Source organism: Mycteria americana, chromosome 1 (genome assembly GCF_035582795.1).
Source record: "Mycteria americana isolate JAX WOST 10 ecotype Jacksonville Zoo and Gardens chromosome 1, USCA_MyAme_1.0, whole genome shotgun sequence".
NCBI classification, from domain to species: Eukaryota; Metazoa; Chordata; class Aves; order Ciconiiformes; family Ciconiidae; genus Mycteria; species Mycteria americana.
The window spans coordinates 214,386,489-214,407,393 of NC_134365.1; the positions used below are offsets into that span (position 1 = coordinate 214,386,489).

The 20,905-nt window shown below is 44.2% G+C and overlaps 1 protein-coding gene across 3 annotated transcripts in view; it reads left to right on the forward strand.

Moving 5' to 3' along the window:
• The window catches only part of ME3 (malic enzyme 3), a 135,573-nt gene that overhangs the window by 77,800 nt on the left and 36,868 nt on the right, over window positions 1–20,905 (forward strand). For 2 of the 3 annotated variants that reach the window (XM_075491153.1, XM_075491155.1), the window contains 2 exons: window positions 12,355–12,430; window positions 17,579–17,740. In XM_075491153.1, the coding sequence (XP_075347268.1) occupies window positions 12,355–12,430; window positions 17,579–17,740 (238 nt within the window). The remainder of the gene's footprint in view (window positions 1–12,354; window positions 12,431–17,578; window positions 17,741–20,905) is intronic. The other variant, XM_075491154.1, reaches the window with a different exon arrangement.

A 20,905-nucleotide genomic window follows, 5' to 3' on the forward strand; every position in this document is an offset into this window, starting at 1 on the left:
TTGTCAGCTGCTCTGCAAAAGCTTTTGGCATCCCCTGAGAGCAGGACTGGAACAGGTTGGTGTGTCACCATTGGAGGAAAGCTATGGGCACAGAAAAAACTTGCTTAAGTTCACTCTCCTTTTCTGGAGACATAAGTATCCTTGAGGACTGATGCAGAACAATGTGAAACATGTTGGGGTGAAGCTGAACCTGGAGAATGAAAGCTAACAGGATGCAGATGGTGCGAAAATCAAGTCTGACAGAATAATGATCTGTGTCTCTGATGAAAAATGAGCAAGTGAAACATCAGTCAATCTACAGAATTGTCTTGTCAACAGATCTGGCTCTGCTGAGGCTTTTTTTTTAATGATGTTGTGCAGTCTGAGCAGCAGGAGGGAAAGTTGCCTGCCATTTCTAGACACTTTAAACCCAAACCAAATGGAAATTAGAACAAAGATCTAAATCCCATAGACTTGTCCCTAACCACAGAATTGTCTGCACTCCCTCTTCTATGAAACAGTGGAGACCAAAAGTTAGTGGGAAGATTGGGTTTTGGATTATTGTCCTGAAAATTGTACTTTGAAAGCCCTTTAGGCAATCTCTACTTCTTGCAAAAACACTGATTGTCATAACTTCTGTTGTTGGCACCAGCCTGGTTCATCCTTCTTCCAGAAGCAGCTGAAGTCTGTGTAAGAGAAGATGAATGTATTTAATGATCTGTGTTTAGATAACATCACCTGGTCTTGTAACAGACTGAAGCAGGGAGACCTGTGGAAGGTGTCATGGGGACAGCGTGTAGTCAGGAAGCCCCGAAGATATTGGTAGGGGATATAGGTGGGAGTTAGTCATAGAATGGTTTGGATTGGAAGGGACCTTTAAAGCTCATCTAGTCCAACCCCCCTGTAATGAGCAGGGACATCGTCAACTAGATCAGGTTGCTCAGAGAACCAGCCAACCTGACCTTGAACGTTTCCAGGGATGGAGCATCTACCACCTCTCTGGGCAACTTGGTCCAGTGTTTCACTACCTTCATCGTAAAAAATTTCTTCCTTATATCTAAGTCCTAGTTATGGGGCCAGGTTATGGAATGAGGAGGAGAAGACCATGGCTAGAGTAGGTGAGAAGGAAGCAGTTAGCGCAGAGGGAGCCCAGGGCTGCTGAGAACGGCTCAGCTTTTCTGGAAACCTCTGCTGAGAGGTGGCAGAGTGGTTCAAGGGTTCCCACTGCTCCCTCTGTGCTGACCCCACTTTTTCCAGGCAAGTCTTTTCAGCATGCTGTACCCCCATCCTTGTCCCTTCTCTGTTTCCCCTTCAGTTATCAGCCGTGTATCAGCCGTGATCTGAGGTACCATGAAGACTGGGGGAATAGGATGGACACTGTTGGGGCTGTGAGGCTGTACCAGGGTTATTAAATTGGGGTGGGAGTGAAAAAGGACTTAGATCCCTTTTCTCATTAGAAAAACAGTCGGTGCTCCTTCTTCCATATCTCCAGTCCACTCTCACTCTCTCTCTCTCTTACTTTTCCTGGGCAAAATGTACAGCTCTAACACTCAAGAGAAACTTCCACGGGCATGAGGTAAAATCTCAGGCCCATGGAAGTTAACAGCAAAGTCTTACATTAATTTATGAAGATCAGGCTTTCCCCTGCTGTCAGAGGTGATTTAGATTTAAGTCTGTTGAAATTCCCTGATTTACCAGGAGAAGCTCAAAGGAAGAGGTGGAGTTGGCCAAAAGAAAGAGGTTGACCTGGTGAAGGAAATTCAAGAGGATGTGTTTGCATTTAATCTGGCATAAATCTGTGCTGCTGCCACAAGGAACAACCCCACCTTAAAAAAAAAATACCAAAGACAGGGAGGAGGGAGGAGAATGAATACCAGGATGTAAATTAGAGTGGAAATAACACTAGCTATCATGAAAACCTTGGACAGCAATATCCATTGGGCTGTGGGACAGCCTCTCATGGACTTGGGGACATTTTTTATGAGGAGCAATCCTCTTTTTTAACTGTTTAGTTTATGGGATATTTATATTAATAAATTACACATTTTAATTATCTAATTTATATTGACTTTTGTATGCTACCGCAAGGTAACTGTGAGATGCTGTCTCATGTTGCTGTGTAACAGCTGTGTCAGAGCTAGCAAGCTAGCATCCTTATCCTCTAATAACAGGGCATCCATTTCTGAAAGAGAAGAGAAATCAATAGGCAGCATAAAGAGCTGTTTTGCATTTGCCAAAGAGTTCCCCAACAGGTCTGCAGAGAGTGAGGGCTTCTGTGCTTTGATACTGTAATTTTTACCTTCCTTGGGTTTTCCTGTGTTTGGGGTTTTTTTCTGGAGAACTCTGTGTGCAGATACACCGTTCAAACATTTTGACAAGGCAAGCAACACACATCTTCTGTACATGATTGTGGAAGACCTGCTATAAAAGCTGCTGATATTTTCTGTATTTGCTGCAATTTATGGCAAAAGTTAAAAATTTTTATTAGGTGGATTCACTAAGACAGAATATGCAAGGTTAGATTTAATTTATCTGAAAGATGATTGCTCTGCTACTGTCAAAATAATATTTCTTTGTCAAGCTTTGTCCTAATTCTGTGTTCATTCTTGGGGCTCCCTGCAGTGCACTTTAAAAGTGAAGTTGTGGGTCTTGGAAGAATTTGCACAGCTCAGGAAGGAAATATAATCAGGGTAGGACTTAATTTAACTTCCCAGGGATTTTTGATCCCACCTTAACCTCTGTACTATCAAGTAAAACAGAATACATTGTGTGTTTAGTAGTGAAAACAGGTAAGAGCTCCTTGGTTGACATCACTGAGCAACAGAACTGATTGCCCATCTCAACACGTTTCTCTTTGCAACCCTGTAATCTTCCAGTTACTGAGATACTGCCAGGATCCAACACACAGGCTGGTTTAGGACTAAGACTCCAAAAAGGCAGTGAAAAATCCAAGCTGAGTCGGATTTTCCTACACTTAAAGTTGTTTTTGAGCGGAGGGCTTCAAGCCCCTTGAGCGTGATGAGCTTAAATGCAGCAAAGGATATTGAATTTGGGAAATGCCCACACTTGCTGGTTGGTGGGATCCCTGATTGGTGGGACCTTAACGTCTCACCTCAAAGCCTGGTCTTTACCTATATGCATCTGTAAATTTACGCATGGGCAGCAGAGTAATTATGAACAGCCTGGTTCCTTCCTCTCCCTCCTGCACATAGCAAGAATGGGTGCTGAGGGTAAGCAAGAGTCAGATCCCATGCTGCAGACCTGCTTGGCTCTTACCCAGGTCTTGGCTCCAGGGGCTCAGTCCTTATGTAGATCTTCTCTGAGCTCTTCTTAAACACCACTGTTGAAACACCACTACTGAAAAAGACACTGGAAAAAAATTGTTTCTGAAGTTCTGAAATACAGACAGGATTTAACCACTGAATTATGCTATGACATGACAATTCTCTGGTTAAACCCTTCTGTCCTGAGAATCCAGAAGGGACAAGGGGCTCATGACAACCAAAAGCAATGTGAGTCTGTTGGCCTGCCTTAATTCTTCACTATGAATGGCAGAGATTCACTGGGGACCTGATGCCAACCCTCTGCATTTTCACATTGCTTCATAATGACCAATATCAGTAGTTACTGCGCTGGTCTTTCTCCATTGACCCTCGGGAGCAAGAGATGGCTATTTATTCTTTAGGCTGCTTCCTGACTAGCAGAGCCAATGAATCCAGGATTCCTCCTGATTTCTGTCCACTGTTCCCTGACACGTCCCCTTTGCAAGACCTGTTCCCTTCCACATCCCTTTCATCCCTTCTCAATATCCACCTGTGCTCCACCATAGCCACCCACACCAGCTTGTGCTTCTCCCCTTCCCTCAGCCTTCTTTAGGGAGCAGTGGGCACAGCTTTGGGTGCTCTGCTTGCTGTCCTCTGGTTTCCTACCTATGCGTTTTTGATCCTGCCCCATAACCATTGCTTTTTCATTTGGTTTCCTCTACAGTCAGCTTTTTCCTCCTTTTCTCTGCCTTCTGCTTAGTCCTGCAGCCCACGAAGGCTCTGAGGCTTTGCTAGGGCTGGGCTAGTGAGGGCTCAGTAGGAACTAGGTGTGAAGCAGCACATGTGTCTAGCTGCAAGCTATCTTTTTGGCCAACTGTCAGAATAATTGTCAGAGGAAGGTCTATGTTCCCCTCCCCAGAGTGGTGGAGACATGAACCCCATTATCTTTTCCCTTTATCTCAACAGTGATTTCCATAAGAGGGTGTAGGAACAAACATCTTTTGAGACCTTTGCCTTTCTGATAAATTTGCTTGAAATGAACTAGCAGGTAAGAGAGGACACAGAGTGATTGTATAAACTCCCTTTTTCCTGGAAAAACAAACTGCTACAAATAGTGCTGGGTGTTAATAACTTGGCAGACTAGGAGATGGATCTGAAAGGTTTGCTTTGGGCTCTGACCTGAACCTTCCTGCTGTGGCAGGATTTGGACTATGCCAAAGAACTAGGAGGGCTGCAGCTCACGCTGAAGCCTGTGTGCATTGCTGTCTGCATTTAGGAGCAATCCCTTGTATGTGCTCATTGAACTCTCTCTGTTCCTGATCTTTGGCAGTTTCCTACAGCTTAGCTGCTTGCCATCCCTTAGGATCATGGAGATTTCCCTGCGTGGGTTTGGGGGGTTGGTGTGGATAGTGAATCTTTCATTACTGTACCTTGGAGCCTGCATCTTCTGGCTCCCACACTGAATTTTGGTTTTCCTGCCTAAAATATATGATGACAACTTTAAGGACATTTATAATATTAATGCAATCATTCACCTTGCAGATTATTTGAAATTAAATCTCTTAGCATGCTTAAATTATAGGATATTGCCTTATAAATCTCTGTATAGATTTCATTAATAGTTGATTGTGCTTGGTTTCTATTATTTTTTCATCAGTACCTCAGGGTACTGTTCAGCATCCTACAATTTACAAAGAAAATTATCTAAAACAACGAAAAGTTCTTGGCTTTTATTATAAACAAATCTGCAAAAATAGCTGATGAATCACCACAGAGATTTTGTCCAATTTGATGATTAATTGTACTGTATTTAGACAAATCAGTGCATGCAAGCACATACTTTCTCTCCAAAGCCTGTAGCCCACAGGCATTTACAATCTCAAGCTCCCTAAAAGAGCCAAGCAATTTCAAAGTTTATTTTGTTATTCTGAAGCCTCTTATCCTGTTCTGGCAGAGACCTGAACCAAAAGAATCAACAATAGGGGTGCAGCTGGTGGAAATGTCTCTAGAGGCTCAGATGTGTAGATGTGGTGCTTAGGGACATGGTTTAGTGGTGGACTTGGCAGTGTTGGGTTAACGGTTGGACTCAATGATCTTAAAGGTCTTTTCCAACCTAAACGATTCTATGATTCTATGATATTGCTCAACCTGTCAATTTTGTATATGAGCCTTGAAAGTGTAAATAAATAAAACCAAATGTAGGGCTTTACTGTAACCACATTGCTAGCACAGACTGCATCTCTAGCACAGACTGGCCTTTAATCCAGAGCAGGTCATCCAGCCTGTTCTTCTGGCTCAGCAGTGACAGTTTTCTGTGGTTAGCATGCAGCAAAAGCCAAGACCATCAGCTGATCCCTCCCTTGCGTGTGTCCCCTTTGCAGCCTTGGACAGCCAAAATACCTACCAGTCATCTGGGCTTGGGGAATAATTCAGCCAAACTCCAAAGAGCACAGAGCGGTGTGCAGCAGCAGTCAACATCCTTTCACAGTGACAAGCCAACTTGTCTTTTTCTTTTCTGAGTGTGAAGATAATTTTTCCAGGTGAACCTCAATGTTACTCTGATACAGTCTTGCTCAAAGCTTTCCAAGAGCATCATGCCTTTATGTAAGGCAATGGCTGTGATCCCTGCAGAAGGTCACCTTGTGCCATGCCTGTCAGAGTCTTTTCCTGTGCAACCTCGCATCTCAGTGTAGGTTTCTGACCGCTGTCTCACAGCTTTTTCATCGCTGTTCAACGGCAGCCTCGTGCAGGCTCAGATGTTGGCAAAGATCTGACTCATCTCTTTTGTTTGTTGCTTTTTTAAGCAATGGGTTCCCATGGACTTCCTACCCGTTCTGAGGGAAGTCCAGGCCCTGCTAAGTCAAAACACGCAAAGACTTTTATGTGAGCAGGATTTCATCACCTTCAGGTTGTGAGTGGAGATGTTTAACCTTTGTCCTGAGCATTCTTGTTCTGAGAATGAGCCTTTCCTATCCGGATGAAAACACTGAATCATGATGCCTGCCTGTCTGATGCAAGTATTGTGAGTATGTTCATTTCCTTAATGCTAATCCACCTGGTCGTCTTTATCCTCTCCTTGCTTGTAGAGTAAGTTCCCCTCATAGCACCCAGAATAGAAGTTAATAAGTGGAAAGAAAATCAAACAAAAGCCTGAGTTTTGTTGCCATATTCATGGTTTAGTCTTGCAATTCATTGCACGGTGGTACGGCAGCACACACACAAGGAGCCAGACTCCTTGCAAGCACCCCTCTCATGTTGGACAGCAAGCAATGTGTAAGTATCTGTAGAATCAGGGACCTTAGCTACCATTTTCATCTGCTTCCCCTCATCAGTCCCTCTTCTCAGGAACAAGTAATTATATAAGGCAAAGACTGGTAGCCCATTAAAGAAGACATCTCTGATTTTTCTGAGATCCCATAAAGAAGATTGATGGACTGATTGCTGCGCAGAAAGCACATGGAACTTGCAGTTGAGTTTTTTGTGTTCTTTGTGCTACATACCAAACCCTGGGCAAGCCTGACCATTGCAGTATCTGTAAATATTGGATAATGCTATTAAAATACATACCTCCCCTACTAAGCAAGTATCTTTTTCTTCAGAGAGTAGTCCTTTTAGAGGAGTGAGGGAGGAAAAGAAGGACGAAGCTGCGCTGGTTGAGTGGGGGTTTTGTGTTTTTCAGCTCCTGTCAACTTAGAAATTTTTGGGATCCTTCTAGTTGCGTCTCTTTTCCTCCACAGGGACTTAAATATACAAATATGGTCCTATCTCAGCTAGTAAGGAAAATTCACATGAAGCAAAGAGTAGGGTCCTTTTGCTTCACACTAGTATACAAGTCAGTGATCCAGCGCCATCATCTGTTCTGCTCTTCGGTGGCTTTTGACCAGGATGGTAAAGTCGGTGGATATAATTGCTGACTGTTATTCATATATGATGACTGTAAAGAGGCCATTAATTGTATAGATGTAAACACGCAACTGAAGTTGTAGCAGTGCTACCCAAAACCACAGCACAGGACAAGACTGTAAGAGGAACACAATGCTGGCCAAAGAGGTCTTACATGGAGCCTGATAAAGCAAAGGCATTGATTGCATTGGATTTCTGCTTGATTGCATGTCAGAGGCAGTGGTAGGCTAGAAAAGTGGGGCAAGACAACACCAGGAGGGTTGCAAACACAGCCACAGAAGCATTGGTGTGGAAAGCTATTCGGGAAAGGGAGGGAGACTTTTGGGTAGAAGGGAAGCAAGGAGAGAGGAAAGAAGTTGCATAATCTTTTTCACTCCCCTCTGAGTTTTGGGAAATGAAGCTTTGCACATTCTCTGTAAATAAACAATAGTGCTTTAGAGATAGCACTCCTGGCTCCATTGTACACTGTTTCTTCTAAGGGGAAATAGCTCACAAGGCAGCATTGCTAACCATGAAGATCAGAAAGGGGAACGCTACTTTGCCTTTTTGAAGAAGTAACCGCTCATTGAATGAAAGCATTAAAGAATATTTTGGTTTCCTAATACCTGAGACATGTTAAAACTTGTTCATTCCCAAATGTCTAAAAGACATGAATGTTATTCTAAAAAGACACCACCAGTATCTGGCATTGCTTCCACTGGGCGTCAAATGTATCCTGTCTCCCTTGTCCCTCTTTCTAAAATGAGCCTTGCAATTCTGGGATTGTCTTCATTGTGGGTCTTTCAAAATGCCATCAGGATGGCCAAGATCTAACCAGTACTGAGCATCACAGCAGGATCCTTCCCATGGCTCACATGCTAGGCTGTGTAGCTTTATAATACCAGGAGCACTTCCATGAACTCAGCCAGAACAAAATCAGAAAGGAAAAGAAAATGTCCCTGGCTTAGGGATGAGAAAAGGTCTTGTGTGGTGTAGGTGAACATATCCAACCCCTTTGACAGATTCTGCAATGATGATCTGCAGTCTGCTAGATTGTGCAGTCCAGTTCGGGCAGCTTGACTTGACTTGCTGAAATCCAGATAGAAATACTGTCTCAGTGACAAATTAAGAAGTTGTAACACTCCTCCAAGTTTCCTGGAACCTTACAGACGTGCTCAGTAGCGCAATAAAATCTGATCTGACTTCCACCTTAACTAAAGGCAGCTGTAGTGAAACCTGGGATGTTAATGGACTGAATAGGAGACTGGAGCTCTGAAACCCTAATGAATGCAGGCTGGAACACCCTCTGCTCTGAATTACCCCCACAAAGGTAACAGCTCTCTGAAGGTTACTATTTAGCCAGAAATAGTGGTACAGTGCCTACATTCTGGCTTGATGTTTCTGGGGCAGTTAATTTTTTACTAAGCTCTGTTTCTTGTATTTTTACCCCCATGCATGTGTGTTTGGCTTCCAGCTAACTGTGTGCATAGCTTCTTCTCTGTGGGGGATAAAGATATACAATGACTAAGCCCATGTAGAATGGCAGGATCCTGGGCACAGATGAGTCTTCTGGTCCGGTAAACCAGGATGCATGTTTGCCCCACACAGTGCCCATGTTACATGACTTGATCAAAATGACTTATTTTTTTAGCATTTTATTTTAATTGAATCATTTTTATTGAGTTCCAAGGGGGATTAAAGTAGAACTGCCTCATTGTCTTTTTGTTTCTCTGAAGCAATTTATCAAAAGTAATCCCAAGAGAGATGGAGAAGGCATAATGATAAAGGCAGCATCTGTTGCATTCACTCTTCAGAATGCTTAGGCTGCATCTTTTCCTCAGAAAAATCAAGTTAATTAGTTTTATTGCTGCTTGGATGTTTCTTATTTACTACTGGTCCACATAGACGAGCCTGTCACTGTGAGTATTCAGAGCTCTGCCCTGCTGTCCTCAAAGGCACAAATGAGCTTTTGCTCCTGTTACCTCTCCCATAAGCTGTGTACCCTTGAGAGAAACCTGGCTGCTGCTCTTCCCTGTTCAGTCACCAGCAAACCTTTTCCAGAGTTCAGTTTGCAGAGCTTGTCTATTCCTTCTGTCTGTCTTGCAGAAGGGATTTTAGGAAAGATTAACCATCTACCAATTTTGGGCATCTTATTTCAACAAGTTGGCCAGCTCATCTCTGTCGGTAACTGTTGTCATCAGGGGGAGAGCACGACTCTCCTGGGGACCATATAAAATGAGGAGTTGCCTGTGACCTCTGAATCTAAAGTCTGACGTGTGTCTGTTTCCCTTTGCGTCTTTTTAAAAACACAGTGAATTCGCGGAACTGCCTGTCAGAGTTGGTCGTTTCATACTTGACCTACAAAGGGACTTCCAGCTCACCACTACCAGGATCCCCTTCTGAATGCCTGAACACCTGATGGGGTCCACAGTTCCTGGACCAAGTTCAGGAACATGCTCCAGCTGGGTGCCTAGAGACATTGGAAACTTTTGTGTTTTGTTGAAACTGGGCCCTTGGCTCTCGGATTTAGCATTAGGGAAATATGAGGCTTGCTTAGATATGTGCCCACTTCCCGATGTGGTTGTGACAGTGAGAGAGGTCACTTTCCCCAGGTGGATCACCGTTCTGCTCCTGAAGGTTTTCCTTCCAAAGCTGGTAGTGCCATTAGTGCGTTAATTGTTAGTCTAAATTAAGCCATCTGATTTTGCCTGAAGTAAGGAGCAATTTTTCACCTGAATTGCTCCATGCATGTGACAGCAGAGATAAGCAGCTAGGACTAGCGATCTGGTCAATGGCATGGCCTGAAGGGAGAATGAATGTGTGTCATAGCCTTTTTGTTTTCAGAAAAGGATCCACGGAAGTCAGCATACTCAATGGGAGGGCCTGCTTAACATCAAATAAACATAATATTAAGTAAGGGAATGCAAATTCTGAGAGGGGTGCCTCTCCGTGCTTGGTTCTCAGTTACTGAGCTGGCTATCTAAGCCAAGCCAGCCCTTCCTCAGGGAAAACATGCTGTGGTGATAGCCGTGAGAGCCCTTCTCCCAAGTAATATAGTGAGAGCAGTCATCAGATTTTGGAAGACCCAGACTGAACTCTCTCTACTGCCAGATCCGGAGCAGGGATTGGAAATCAGCCCACTGCCCTCCCGAGACAACAGTCAGAGTCAGGAGCTCTTCAGAGGCAGCAGGTATCTGCCCTCTCCACTTTGTATGAAACAACTAGCAATTCATCAAGCTGCAGGGCCGGTGGTGGGTAGACAGTTGGGTTTCAGCTTCTCCTGCAAGCACTAGATGTCTTTCAAAGGTTAAATAGCTGGTGGACTCCCTTCGGCACTGAAGGGATGTGAATGTATGAGACACGCAGCTAGACACTTAAGTAATAGTTGTCTTTATTATGTATGGAAAATGTTACGTTAAAACAATAGCATTCTTTTTTAAAGCATGTCATAACTTGAAGTATCTGCAATGATGTTACTAATTTGTGCTTTTAATTCCTGGTTAATAACTGTTTTCTAAACGTAGATGGCAGCAGTACAGTACCCCTTTTTAATGAAGATTAACATCTGTGAATACTGCCTTTGAGATAGGCCATGTGTATGTGATTAGTTCGTTGGTTACTGGGCACAGTTTTAAAGAATTATGCTGAATAAATGAACCATTACTTTCCTTTTTTTTTGCATTTCTGATCTTTCTGTGTGATTGCGACTCGATCAGTGTTGAAGTCAGCACTTTTATTTTTCTTCTTTTCAAAGTAAAGGGCTTTTTCGTTAGGATTCCCACAGTTAACTGTGGGAAGATATCTGCCCCCCCCAGAAGAATCTTGTGAGAGAAGTCCGTGCTGTAGAGAGTAGCCCAATTATGGTTTATTATTCATCATTCATATGCACTTACAATGGAAGTTGTTTTCAGCCTCCTCTAAAAAGGAGACTTTTTCTAGCTAATATTTCACATTAGAACCCCAAACTGTGAGCTGATCTGAACTTACTGGGGGTGAGCAATAGTAGAGACACGTAAGCAGCAAAAATGCATTTCTCCATTGTTCCAGCTGATACTAATCACTGGTACAACTCCTGCTTTTGTGAGCAGATAAGAAGGCAAGGAAAATGGGTGCCTGCACCTGCCAAGAGGAGTCATCGAGCTAGAGCCCTTGATTTGTGCTGATTAGAGAGCACTGTGAGCAACATAAGCAATTTCCCCTGAGACAGATATGGAGGAGGTTGTTTCTTTTGGGTTTGTGCTGCCTAAAAGGAGCTTCAAAAAATCCCAAAATATCTGAGCAGAGATCAGTCAATGGGAATAATACTATTCTGGGTATTGGAAGAATCCTTGCTGAGGATATTATTTTCGTTAATAACAGCAAAGAGGAGAAAAATAAGCTACAGGTCTAAAACATATTTCAAGAATGCTGTCTTCCAGTTCCTAATCTTATTAAAAAGAAGGCATTTTCCTTTAAACCTTGAAGACCTTTGTGTTGAGAAGTGATTAGCCTTAGTACAATAAGGTATGCTATTGTGCATGCAAATACTTCATACTGAGGTTTATTCCAAACATCTAATTTTCTTTTTCATTTCTCATAACTTTTGGTGTTTTTCATTTGGTGAATGCAAGTGTCAAAAACTGGAGTCAGATATTCAGGGGAAAAAACAGTATTGCAAGGGCAAGTTTGGCTTGGTCAAAGCAAATGCCATGGCAAATATTGATCTAATTGCATCCAGTTGGAGCTCTTGTTGACTAGAGAGGGGACCCGACATGTCTAGCTCTGCAATAGCCATCCACATCATTGACATTGGTAGCTGGGTGAGAAGGATCATGCTTTTACTGTTTGAACTGCCAGCAATAAGCTCCCCAGGAAAGACTGTGTAACAAGGTTTAAGGTAAAACCATCAGCCTCCCCTGCATTTATCAGAATTATTTTAACTAGAAAGGTCTTCTGCACTAAAGCAGTTTGCTTCCTGTAGCAAAGATGTTTCACAGGGGTGAAATGTGCAACACCAGTGGCTGTTGACTGAAGTTGCCATTAAAGATATTGAGCCTTTGGGTTTTGAAATGAGAACTAAATGTGTTATTAGCTGTCCCTTGAGGTCTCATTTCCATGGCAGTGAATAGCCTGTTTTTGTGCTCAGTAGCTCATTTCCCTGCATTTTCAAGTTTCACCTGTTTTATTTTATCTTGGAGTTATTAATTTTACAACAAGGCTTCTCTTTCTTCTTTTTTTTTTCTATTCTTAGGGGGCTGTTTATCACCATCCATGACAAAGGCCATATTGCAACAATGCTAAACTCTTGGCCTGAAGAAAATATTAAGGTATGTGGCATGTCGTCTGTGGAATGGGAAATTACAGGGAGTTGGGTGGAAAATGGGATATTGAATCGAACTGCTTGGCATTATTTACAGAATTGCCTATTTAAAAGGACAAGTTAAATATTCCCTTCCTCAGACAGTTTTCAGGCTAGTGGTTCGACTTCAGAGACTCTGTCATGGGTGTATGTGGTCAAGAACATCTTTATCATAGGTAGCAGGACCATGGGCAATAAAAAGAGCGAGCATGATAATAAGTTAGTACAGAATAGAGGCCCTAGCAAAGAAGTAAGATATGTGTGTTGAAGAATCCTTGGCTAACTCACAACTTGTTAGATGTACCAAAGCTCTTTAAGATATCTCTGTAACCAACTTGCTCATAGGACTCTTTCCCAAATCCAGTGAGTCATGCAGCATCCAGAACACTGGCAACTCTGGAAATAATGTTTGATATCCAGCAGCTGAAAATATTACTGACACTCCACCCAAAAAGTGATCTTGTGAAGTGTTTTTCACTAGAGCTTGGGGCTGGGCAAGTCCCTGGCATGAAATAAGTCAACACTTAAGACAGGTCTCGCCAGTCACCTCCTTCCATCCGTCTGAAAGTACATGTGCCTGGGAATTTCCCTGGCTATTGACAGAGCTTCAGTCCCCTATCAGTTAGCTGTTTCTTCCAGGAACAAAGGTTTGGCAGCTGAGTAAATCTTGCAAGCATTTTCCGTTTCTAAGGGAAAAAAAAGGAATTTAACATGTTTCCAAAAAAAGTAATCATATTCCTATAACCTTGTCTTTGGAACCATAAAGAACAGATGCAAACTAGAGATTTTGTCCTTGCTTTGCCCAAAGATCTCAGTATTTCCATTTGTTTCTGACGCAGGACTGTGAGCAGAACTCATGGCTAATAGAGAAGTTTTTGCAGATGGGGAAACTGGCACAGATAGATTAGAGGCTCTTGTTGAAACAGCCCCCTCTGGCACCCAAAACAGACCATAGGAAGGGTCCATGGAAGAGATTCAGACTATCTGCTTTCCAGGTTTGCCAGACTACAAAGGCAGCTAATTTCATCACTATCGCTGTTTTGGACCGCAGGGTTCCCTGTGTGATTGTACACAGAATTCTCCATGCCTGAACTGGCAGGCACTGGAACACTTGAGATTTTGAGATAAGTAGGGAGGCACCTGGACTGCACCTAAGTCCCTGGAGGGACCCAGTTTTTTGAAAAGGCTTGGACCACACTGAACACCAACAAGAGTAAGTCTCATTAAAGACAGTGAAGAAATACCTAGAGATGCTGCCCCACCTTTTGCTTTGTGGCTCCTTAGAGCTTCGTGGCAACAGCATTTACTGTGGAAATGGGAAATCGGGGTCGTAGGCCTGCATCCTCTGCCTGGAAGGGTGCTCTGCTTAGTTTAGCAAAGCCTCAGCCAAGCTCCGATGTGCTCCACCTCCACCTCTCCTGTTGAAGTTGGGCTGCTCTGAAAGAATCAGAGTGCTGGAAGCAGAATGAGTGAGAAGAAGCCATTTCTGAGCAAATTCATGTGGGAGTGTGGGTTTTTTGTGGCTCTTCCAGGGTTGCTAATGAATTCTGCCATGAAGAAACATTGGATAAAATGTCGATAGCCCTCCCAGTGCCTCCCCTTGCTAATTTTCTCTCTGGTTCCTTAATCTTGTACTCTTTTCTGTATGATGGTCCCACTAGAGCAGGAGGAATGCAATCATACAGGATAGTGTTGTGGTAGGGTGTCATCCTGGGGAATGACAGCGATGGGTTGAAACCACCTCAAAGTGAGGGTAATGTAGAAACCGTATCTCCTATTCCTAGACAAGTGTGCTGCCCTGCAAGCTACTGGACTGGCCTTGCTACCTTACTTCCCTCCCTCCTTCCATGGATGCTCACCCTGAGAAGTGCACTCAGCGTCTTGAATCCCCGTCAGGATTACTGCTATACAGGGCTGTTCAGACTCATCCTTCCATGTAGCATTTTCTGTTGGTGTACTCAAGGCAGAGTATCAGTTCATCCCAGAAAGGCTGACCTCGAGCAATCAATACAGAGAACTGGGAATGCCAACAGCGGCACTTGCCTCTCTGCATTGCCTCAGCAGTTTGGAGATCAGCATAGTGCTCTGGATCATTCTGCTGGGCCAGATGTCTCCTACTTAGGCATTGCAAAACTGGGCTAGCTACCTACAGCAGCTGACTAGATACAGCCTATGGTCAAGAGTCATCTCAGTTAACATCAGCTGCTTGAAGACTCAGTGCCTAATCTCAGCTTGTGCGTACTTCTGCAGTGATCAATGAAGAGGGAGATGAGCATCTTCAAAGAGAAATACCCCTTTCATCCCTTCCCAAAGCAGCTGCTGGAGGGAGGAGGTGCACTCTGGAGGTTTCTGTCTCTCCCCATCAGCTATCAAAGAAGTTTAGAAACCAGTTAGATGATTGGCTTGCACACCTAACCTTTAGCCAAAGACTTGACTAGAGTCATCAAGAAAATTTGTAGCACAGCTGGAAGTAGAAAGCAGGTTCCTAATTGTTAAACCAGTGGTTCAGTTAGAAGGGTCTGTCCTGCTCAGCCAGAGATTAATGTCCTGTTTGTTGAGTTCTGATCACATGAATGTGAGCAATTAAAAACATTACTTTAATGTGCTTGTATATCAGGTACCCACTGAAATTTTGTGCTTTTTTTTTTTGGTGTTTTTCAAATCTGAAGAGCCACAAACAAATGTGAATCCCATTTCCCCTCTCTGATACAGACAGCAATGAATGTTTCCCGTGCTGTATTTTCTGTTCTCCTGTATTTTTCAGCGTTACCTTGAGAAGCTTTGGTACCTATAGAGTGCAGCACATCTAAGGCTCAAGAAATTTTCTCTCACTGATAGATATCTAAGTGCTATCAAGAAGTTTTTAGGTTTGCCTGAGAACACTTATTTGTTTGGATGAAAGAGGATCTGTGCTCCAGAGAAATATTTTGATTCATTAGAACTTAATTCTTTTCTAAAAAAAAATATTCTCTGCATAGTTAGGATTTTAACTCCTTTTCATATAATTTGCATCAGTTTCAGGATAAGCCTGTAGCAGTGCATGTGCTTGCTGCTTTCCCTATTCCCATTACTGCCTTCCAGTCCCAATTGCATCCTCTGGGTGTGGTAAAGAAGTGAGTGCACACCCAGAAACAGATGGAGCCCACCCAAAAAGAGACTTCCCCATCGCTAACACTTCACATTGACTCAGAAGGAAAAACAAATAGGAAAATGATCCAAAATGGACATGGGTAAGTGTATCACTGCCATGACTGAATTTCCCGTGTCGGGGATTGTCCAACCTCTAGCCTAAGGATAGGTGTATAGTCCTTTTAGTTTTAATAGATTTTTCATTGAAGGATCACTTTTAGGAATTCTAACTCCTAGTGAAAAGAAAGTGGCAACAGCACAACAACAAATATTCTACATATAGGAGGACCTTTTCAAAATTATCCCTATTACATACTGGTTGTCACTATTATTAGGTGCATTACAACCCTGGAATGTAGCATGCCTCAAACCACCAGAGGTTTTTTTTTTTGCTACAGGGCAAAATAGACGTAAAAGGCAGAGTAGATGCATGTGTCTTCTGTATCTGTAGTTTCTCCTCAGGCTTCTTCCTGAACTATGCAATGTAATGCAGTTCTGCTCTGCCATTACAAACAGTGGTTTAGGTTTAGGGAAAATAGCCTTGGGATGTGTATATAGTTTATGTTGAATAAGAAGGGACACTGAAACAGATGAGTATGAGTCTTCCTGAAATAGGAAAGTGCAGCAAGAGGTTTATTCTATTCCTAAACAATGAAATGCTTTTCCATCGCAGCAATAAACCAATACATCTTTATTATCCCCCCCCCTTCCCCAAGGAAGTACATCTGTTGAGATAGCTTCTGATCTCCCGTTCTCTTACTAAAGCACACGCATGTGTATGTCTTGTGTCCTAAGTTTAGCCTTAACTTTGCAGATCAGCAAATAAAGAACTTCTCTGCAGTCTTCTCCTTTGAAATCCAAGCTAGACTGTGCACTTGAGTCCCCTGCAGTCTGATAAACCATTAGATGTGAGTGCCCTGTTCTCTGAAGTGCTGGGACAGTGCTGAAAGTTGAAGTTTATTATTGTATTTACAGCTTTTCTCCTGCAGTGGGACTGGACTCCAGTATATTCCTGTTCTTACTGGATTTCTGAACTGCCCCAAAGAGTGCCTGACCCTGGGAACAAAACTGACAGACAGAGTAGTTAACCTAAAAATTGGGAAGTTTAGTCAGATCTGCTCAGTCATTTGCGTCCTAAGGTCTCAATGATGTACAATGTGGGTTGAAGAGCTCAACTTTAGGCTTCTAATTTGGACAACATTAAGCAGGCTTTTATTTCCCTTCTTGTCACAAAGAAATGATACAATAACAATAAAAACCTAAAATTATGGATCAGAGATTTTCGTGAGGTAGCACATTGCAGTATTGCTGAAATGCAAAAGGCCAATTGCACAAAGCATTAAATGGCAATTGTTTAACTTCCCACTGGGTGGGAAAAAAGGTCTAATATTAAATACATAGTGTGGGATCCCCTCTGCAGTCCATGCTGCTGCCCATGCTGATGGCTTCTGTCTACCTGCCTTGCAGTCAGGGGGACCAGAGGCAAAGGGACCCAGTTACAATGAGTTTTGTTTTGATTATCTGATGTTGGCTACTCCACAGCTGCTCTACAACAGTGTGAAGACATGAGCTTGTTACTTCCACAGATGCAGTTCATAAGCACAAACACTTTTGTACAGAGCTCTTTTCCCAGAAAAAGAGAGGAAAAATCAAGGCCAGATCTCTTCTCTGATGCTTCTTGTCATACAGCTGAGGATGCACAAAAAGTCATGCTGGTTGGGCTCTGCTACAAGTGAATTGAAGTTCTGGCAATCAGAGCTGCTGCTCTCCCACACTGCAAGCAGCTACCCATCAACCACATTATCTCTACCCCCAAAAATTAACAGCCCTCTATCACTAACAGCTAATTAACATGGCGTCATGTAGAAGGAGCAAATATCCATTGCACAATGCAACTGCAAAATGGCATTGGTGTGAAGACAGTGGAGCTGGGTTTGCTTCTAGAGCCTTGGCAGCACCATCCAACAGTCTCTTTTGATCCTCCTAGGCTATCGTGGTGACAGATGGAGAGAGGATTCTCGGTTTAGGAGATCTAGGAAGTTATGGCATGGGTATCCCAGTGGGGAAGCTTGCTTTGTACACAGCTTGTGGTGGAGTTCACCCACAACAGTGTCTCCCTGTCCTGCTGGATGTTGGCACAGACAACGAGGTAAGACAGTTTTTCATAAATCTGGCGGGGGGAGAAAGAATTGAGATTAATGCTTAACTGAGGCCAGTTCCCTAAATATGGAGGCAAAGCCGGAGACATCCAAGATGAGATGATGGCTAGACCAGCACTGCAGGGAAGTGGCAGGTTTCATTCCTGTTTGACACTCAAGAAACTTTTGCTCTTATGGGGAACTGAAATAAACACTAAATAGCCTCATGGTCCCCTGGTGAGAAGACTCAGAGTGTTGCCAGTTGGAGCTGAAGGGTCAGCTCCACCTTTCAGCATGGCAAGGTGAGTTGAAAGGTTTTGTACAGGAAGTCCCAGATTAATTCTTCCTCTGGTAATTGTGAGAAAACAGGCAGATACTTGTGTCTGCATAGAGGTTACTGTATTCCAGAAAATGGAGAATCCCTGGTGGGTGGTTTGGGAATGATTAATTTCAGTGTTTTGTCAGATTGCACACTTCACTGCACATGATAACCAGACAAGAGGACTCCATCTGTTTGCAGATTTTTGCCTTATGACTCTGGCTCAGAAAGGCCGAAGTGCAACATTTTAGCGATGCCAGAATGGACATCTGTGAGGATGTCTTTTTTAAAATGAATATCCTATAGTTATTTGTGATGGCCCAGGTTTGTCCATTTTTGTAAAATGTACTTGTGCCTCACTTGACCCCGAGTAAACCAAACACATGTTTCTTGAGAGAAACAGCAAATCTGGGGTATAAGAGCTTTGAGTTCGTGTATGAAGACAAATGAGTGCTGACATTTTCAGACATGCCTGTGCTCAGTGGAAAGCTAGATTTTCTGCACCTCTTTCACTCCAGACCACAGTGTCTCACACTGGACACTTGAAAAGAATGAAGGAAAGCAAAATTAGTGGCCACAGATGACATCTGGGATGAGATTCCCAATTACCTCATTGGTCTCTGGTCCCAGGATTATTTTATCCCTTTAGCACAGTGGCCTGTCATGGACTTGTGGAATATAGGGTGTGTTCATCTCAGCCTGATCCATGGTCTTTCCTGAAAAGTGGGATCAAGGAACTTGCAGGGCTCATTGACAGAGCTTTAAACTAGACTCGAAGGGGGAGGGGGATAATATCAGGCTTGCCCGAGAGAAGCTGAGGGGCGACGTGCCATGGTTAGAGGGAGCGGCTGCCAGCAAGGACACTCGGCCTGAGTCCTCGAGATGTGTGGGGTACGCTTGGGCACAGCCGAAGTTGAGTGGAGTTGAGCCAGGGGATACTGAGGCAACGGGAGCCAAGAGGGAAACACCAGTGAAACGCCTCAAAGCACGCAAGGGGTGTTCTTCTATGAAGGAGGCACGGACGACAGCCCAGCTGAAGTGCCTCTACACCAATGCACGCAGCATGGGTAACAAGCAGGAGGAGTTGGAAGCCATTGTACATCAGGAAAACTATGATATGGTGGCCATCACGGAAACGTGGTGGGGTGACTCGCACAACTGGAGTGCGGCGATGGATGGCTATAAACTCTTCAGGAGGGATAGGCGAGGCAGGAGAGGTGGTGGGGTAGCCCTATACATCAGGGAGTGTCTGGATAGTTTAGAGCTCGATGATGGTGATGATAGGGTAGAGTGTTTATGGGTAAGAATCAGGGGGAAGGCCAACAAGGCAGATATTGTGGTGGGAGTCTGTTACAGACCCCCCCATCCAGGATGAGGAGACAGATGAACTATTCTATAAGCAGCTGGGTGAAGCCTCACGATCGCTAGCCCTTGTTCTTGTGGGGGACTTCAACTTACCAGATGTCTGCTGGAAATACAATACAGCAGAGAGGAAACAGTCCAGGAGGTTCCTGGAGCATGTGGCAGATAACTTCCTGACGCAGCTGGTGAGGGAGCCAACGAGGGAAGGTGCCCCGCTGGACCTCTTGTTCACCAACAGAGAAGGACTTGTGAGCCATGTGATGGTTGGAGGCTGTCTTGGGCAGAGTGATCATGAAATGATAGAGTTTTTGATACGTGGAGAAGCAGCGAGGGGGGTCAGCAAAACTGCCACCTTAGACTTCCGGAGGGCGGACTTCGGCCTGTTGAGGAGACTGGTCGAGAGAGTCCCCTGGGAGGCAGCCCTTATGGGCAAAGGGGTCCAGGAAGGCTGGACATTCTTTAAGGAGGAAGTCCTAAAGGCACAAGAGCGGGCTGTCCCCAGGTGCCGAAAGACGAGCCGGCGGGGAAGAAGACCGGCCTGGCTGACTAGAGAGCTCTGGCTCGAACTGAGGAGAAAGAGGAGAGTCTATGACCTCTGGAAGAAGGGGCGGGCAACTCAGGAGGACTACAAAGGTGTAGCGAGGTTGTGCAAGGAGAAAATTAGAAGGGCCAAAGCTGAGCTAGAGCTCAGTCTGGCTGCTGCTATAAAAGACAACAAAAAACACTTCTTCAAATACATTAGCAGCAAAAGGAGAGCTAAGGAGAATGTCCAGCCCCTAGTAGACGGGGGAGGGAACACAGTGACCAAGGATGAGGAAAAGGCTGAGGTACTTAATGCCTTCTTTGCCTCAGTCTTTATTAGCAGGGCCGACTGTTCTCTGGGTACCCAGCCCCTGGAGTTGGAAGATAGGGATGGGGACCAGAATGGAGCCCCCATAATCCAGGGGGAAATGGTGAGTGACCTGCTGCACCACTTAGACACTCACAAGTCTATGGGGCCTGATGAGATCCACCCGAGAGTACTGAAGGAGCTGGCAGATGTGCTCACCAAGTCCCTTTCCATCATTTACCAGCAGTCGTGGCTAACTGGGGAAGTCCCTGCTGACTGGAGATTAGCGAATGTGACACCCATCTTCAAGAAGGGCCGGAAGGAGGACCCGGGGAACTACAGGCCTGTCAGCCTGACCTCGGTGCCGGGGAAGCTGATGGAGCAGATCATCTTGAGTGCCATCACATGGCATGCAGAGGATAACCAAGGGATCAAGCCCAGCCAGCATGGGTTCAGGAAAGGCAGGTCCTGCTTGACCAACCTGATCTCCTTCTATGACAAGGTGACCCGCCTAGTGGATGAGGGAAAGGCTGTGGATGTTGTCTATCTAGACTTCAGTAAAGCCTTTGACACGGTTTCCCACAGCATTCTCCTGGAGAAACTGGCTGCTCATGGCTTGGACGGGTATACTCTTTGCTGGGTAAAGAACTGGCTGGACGGCCAGGC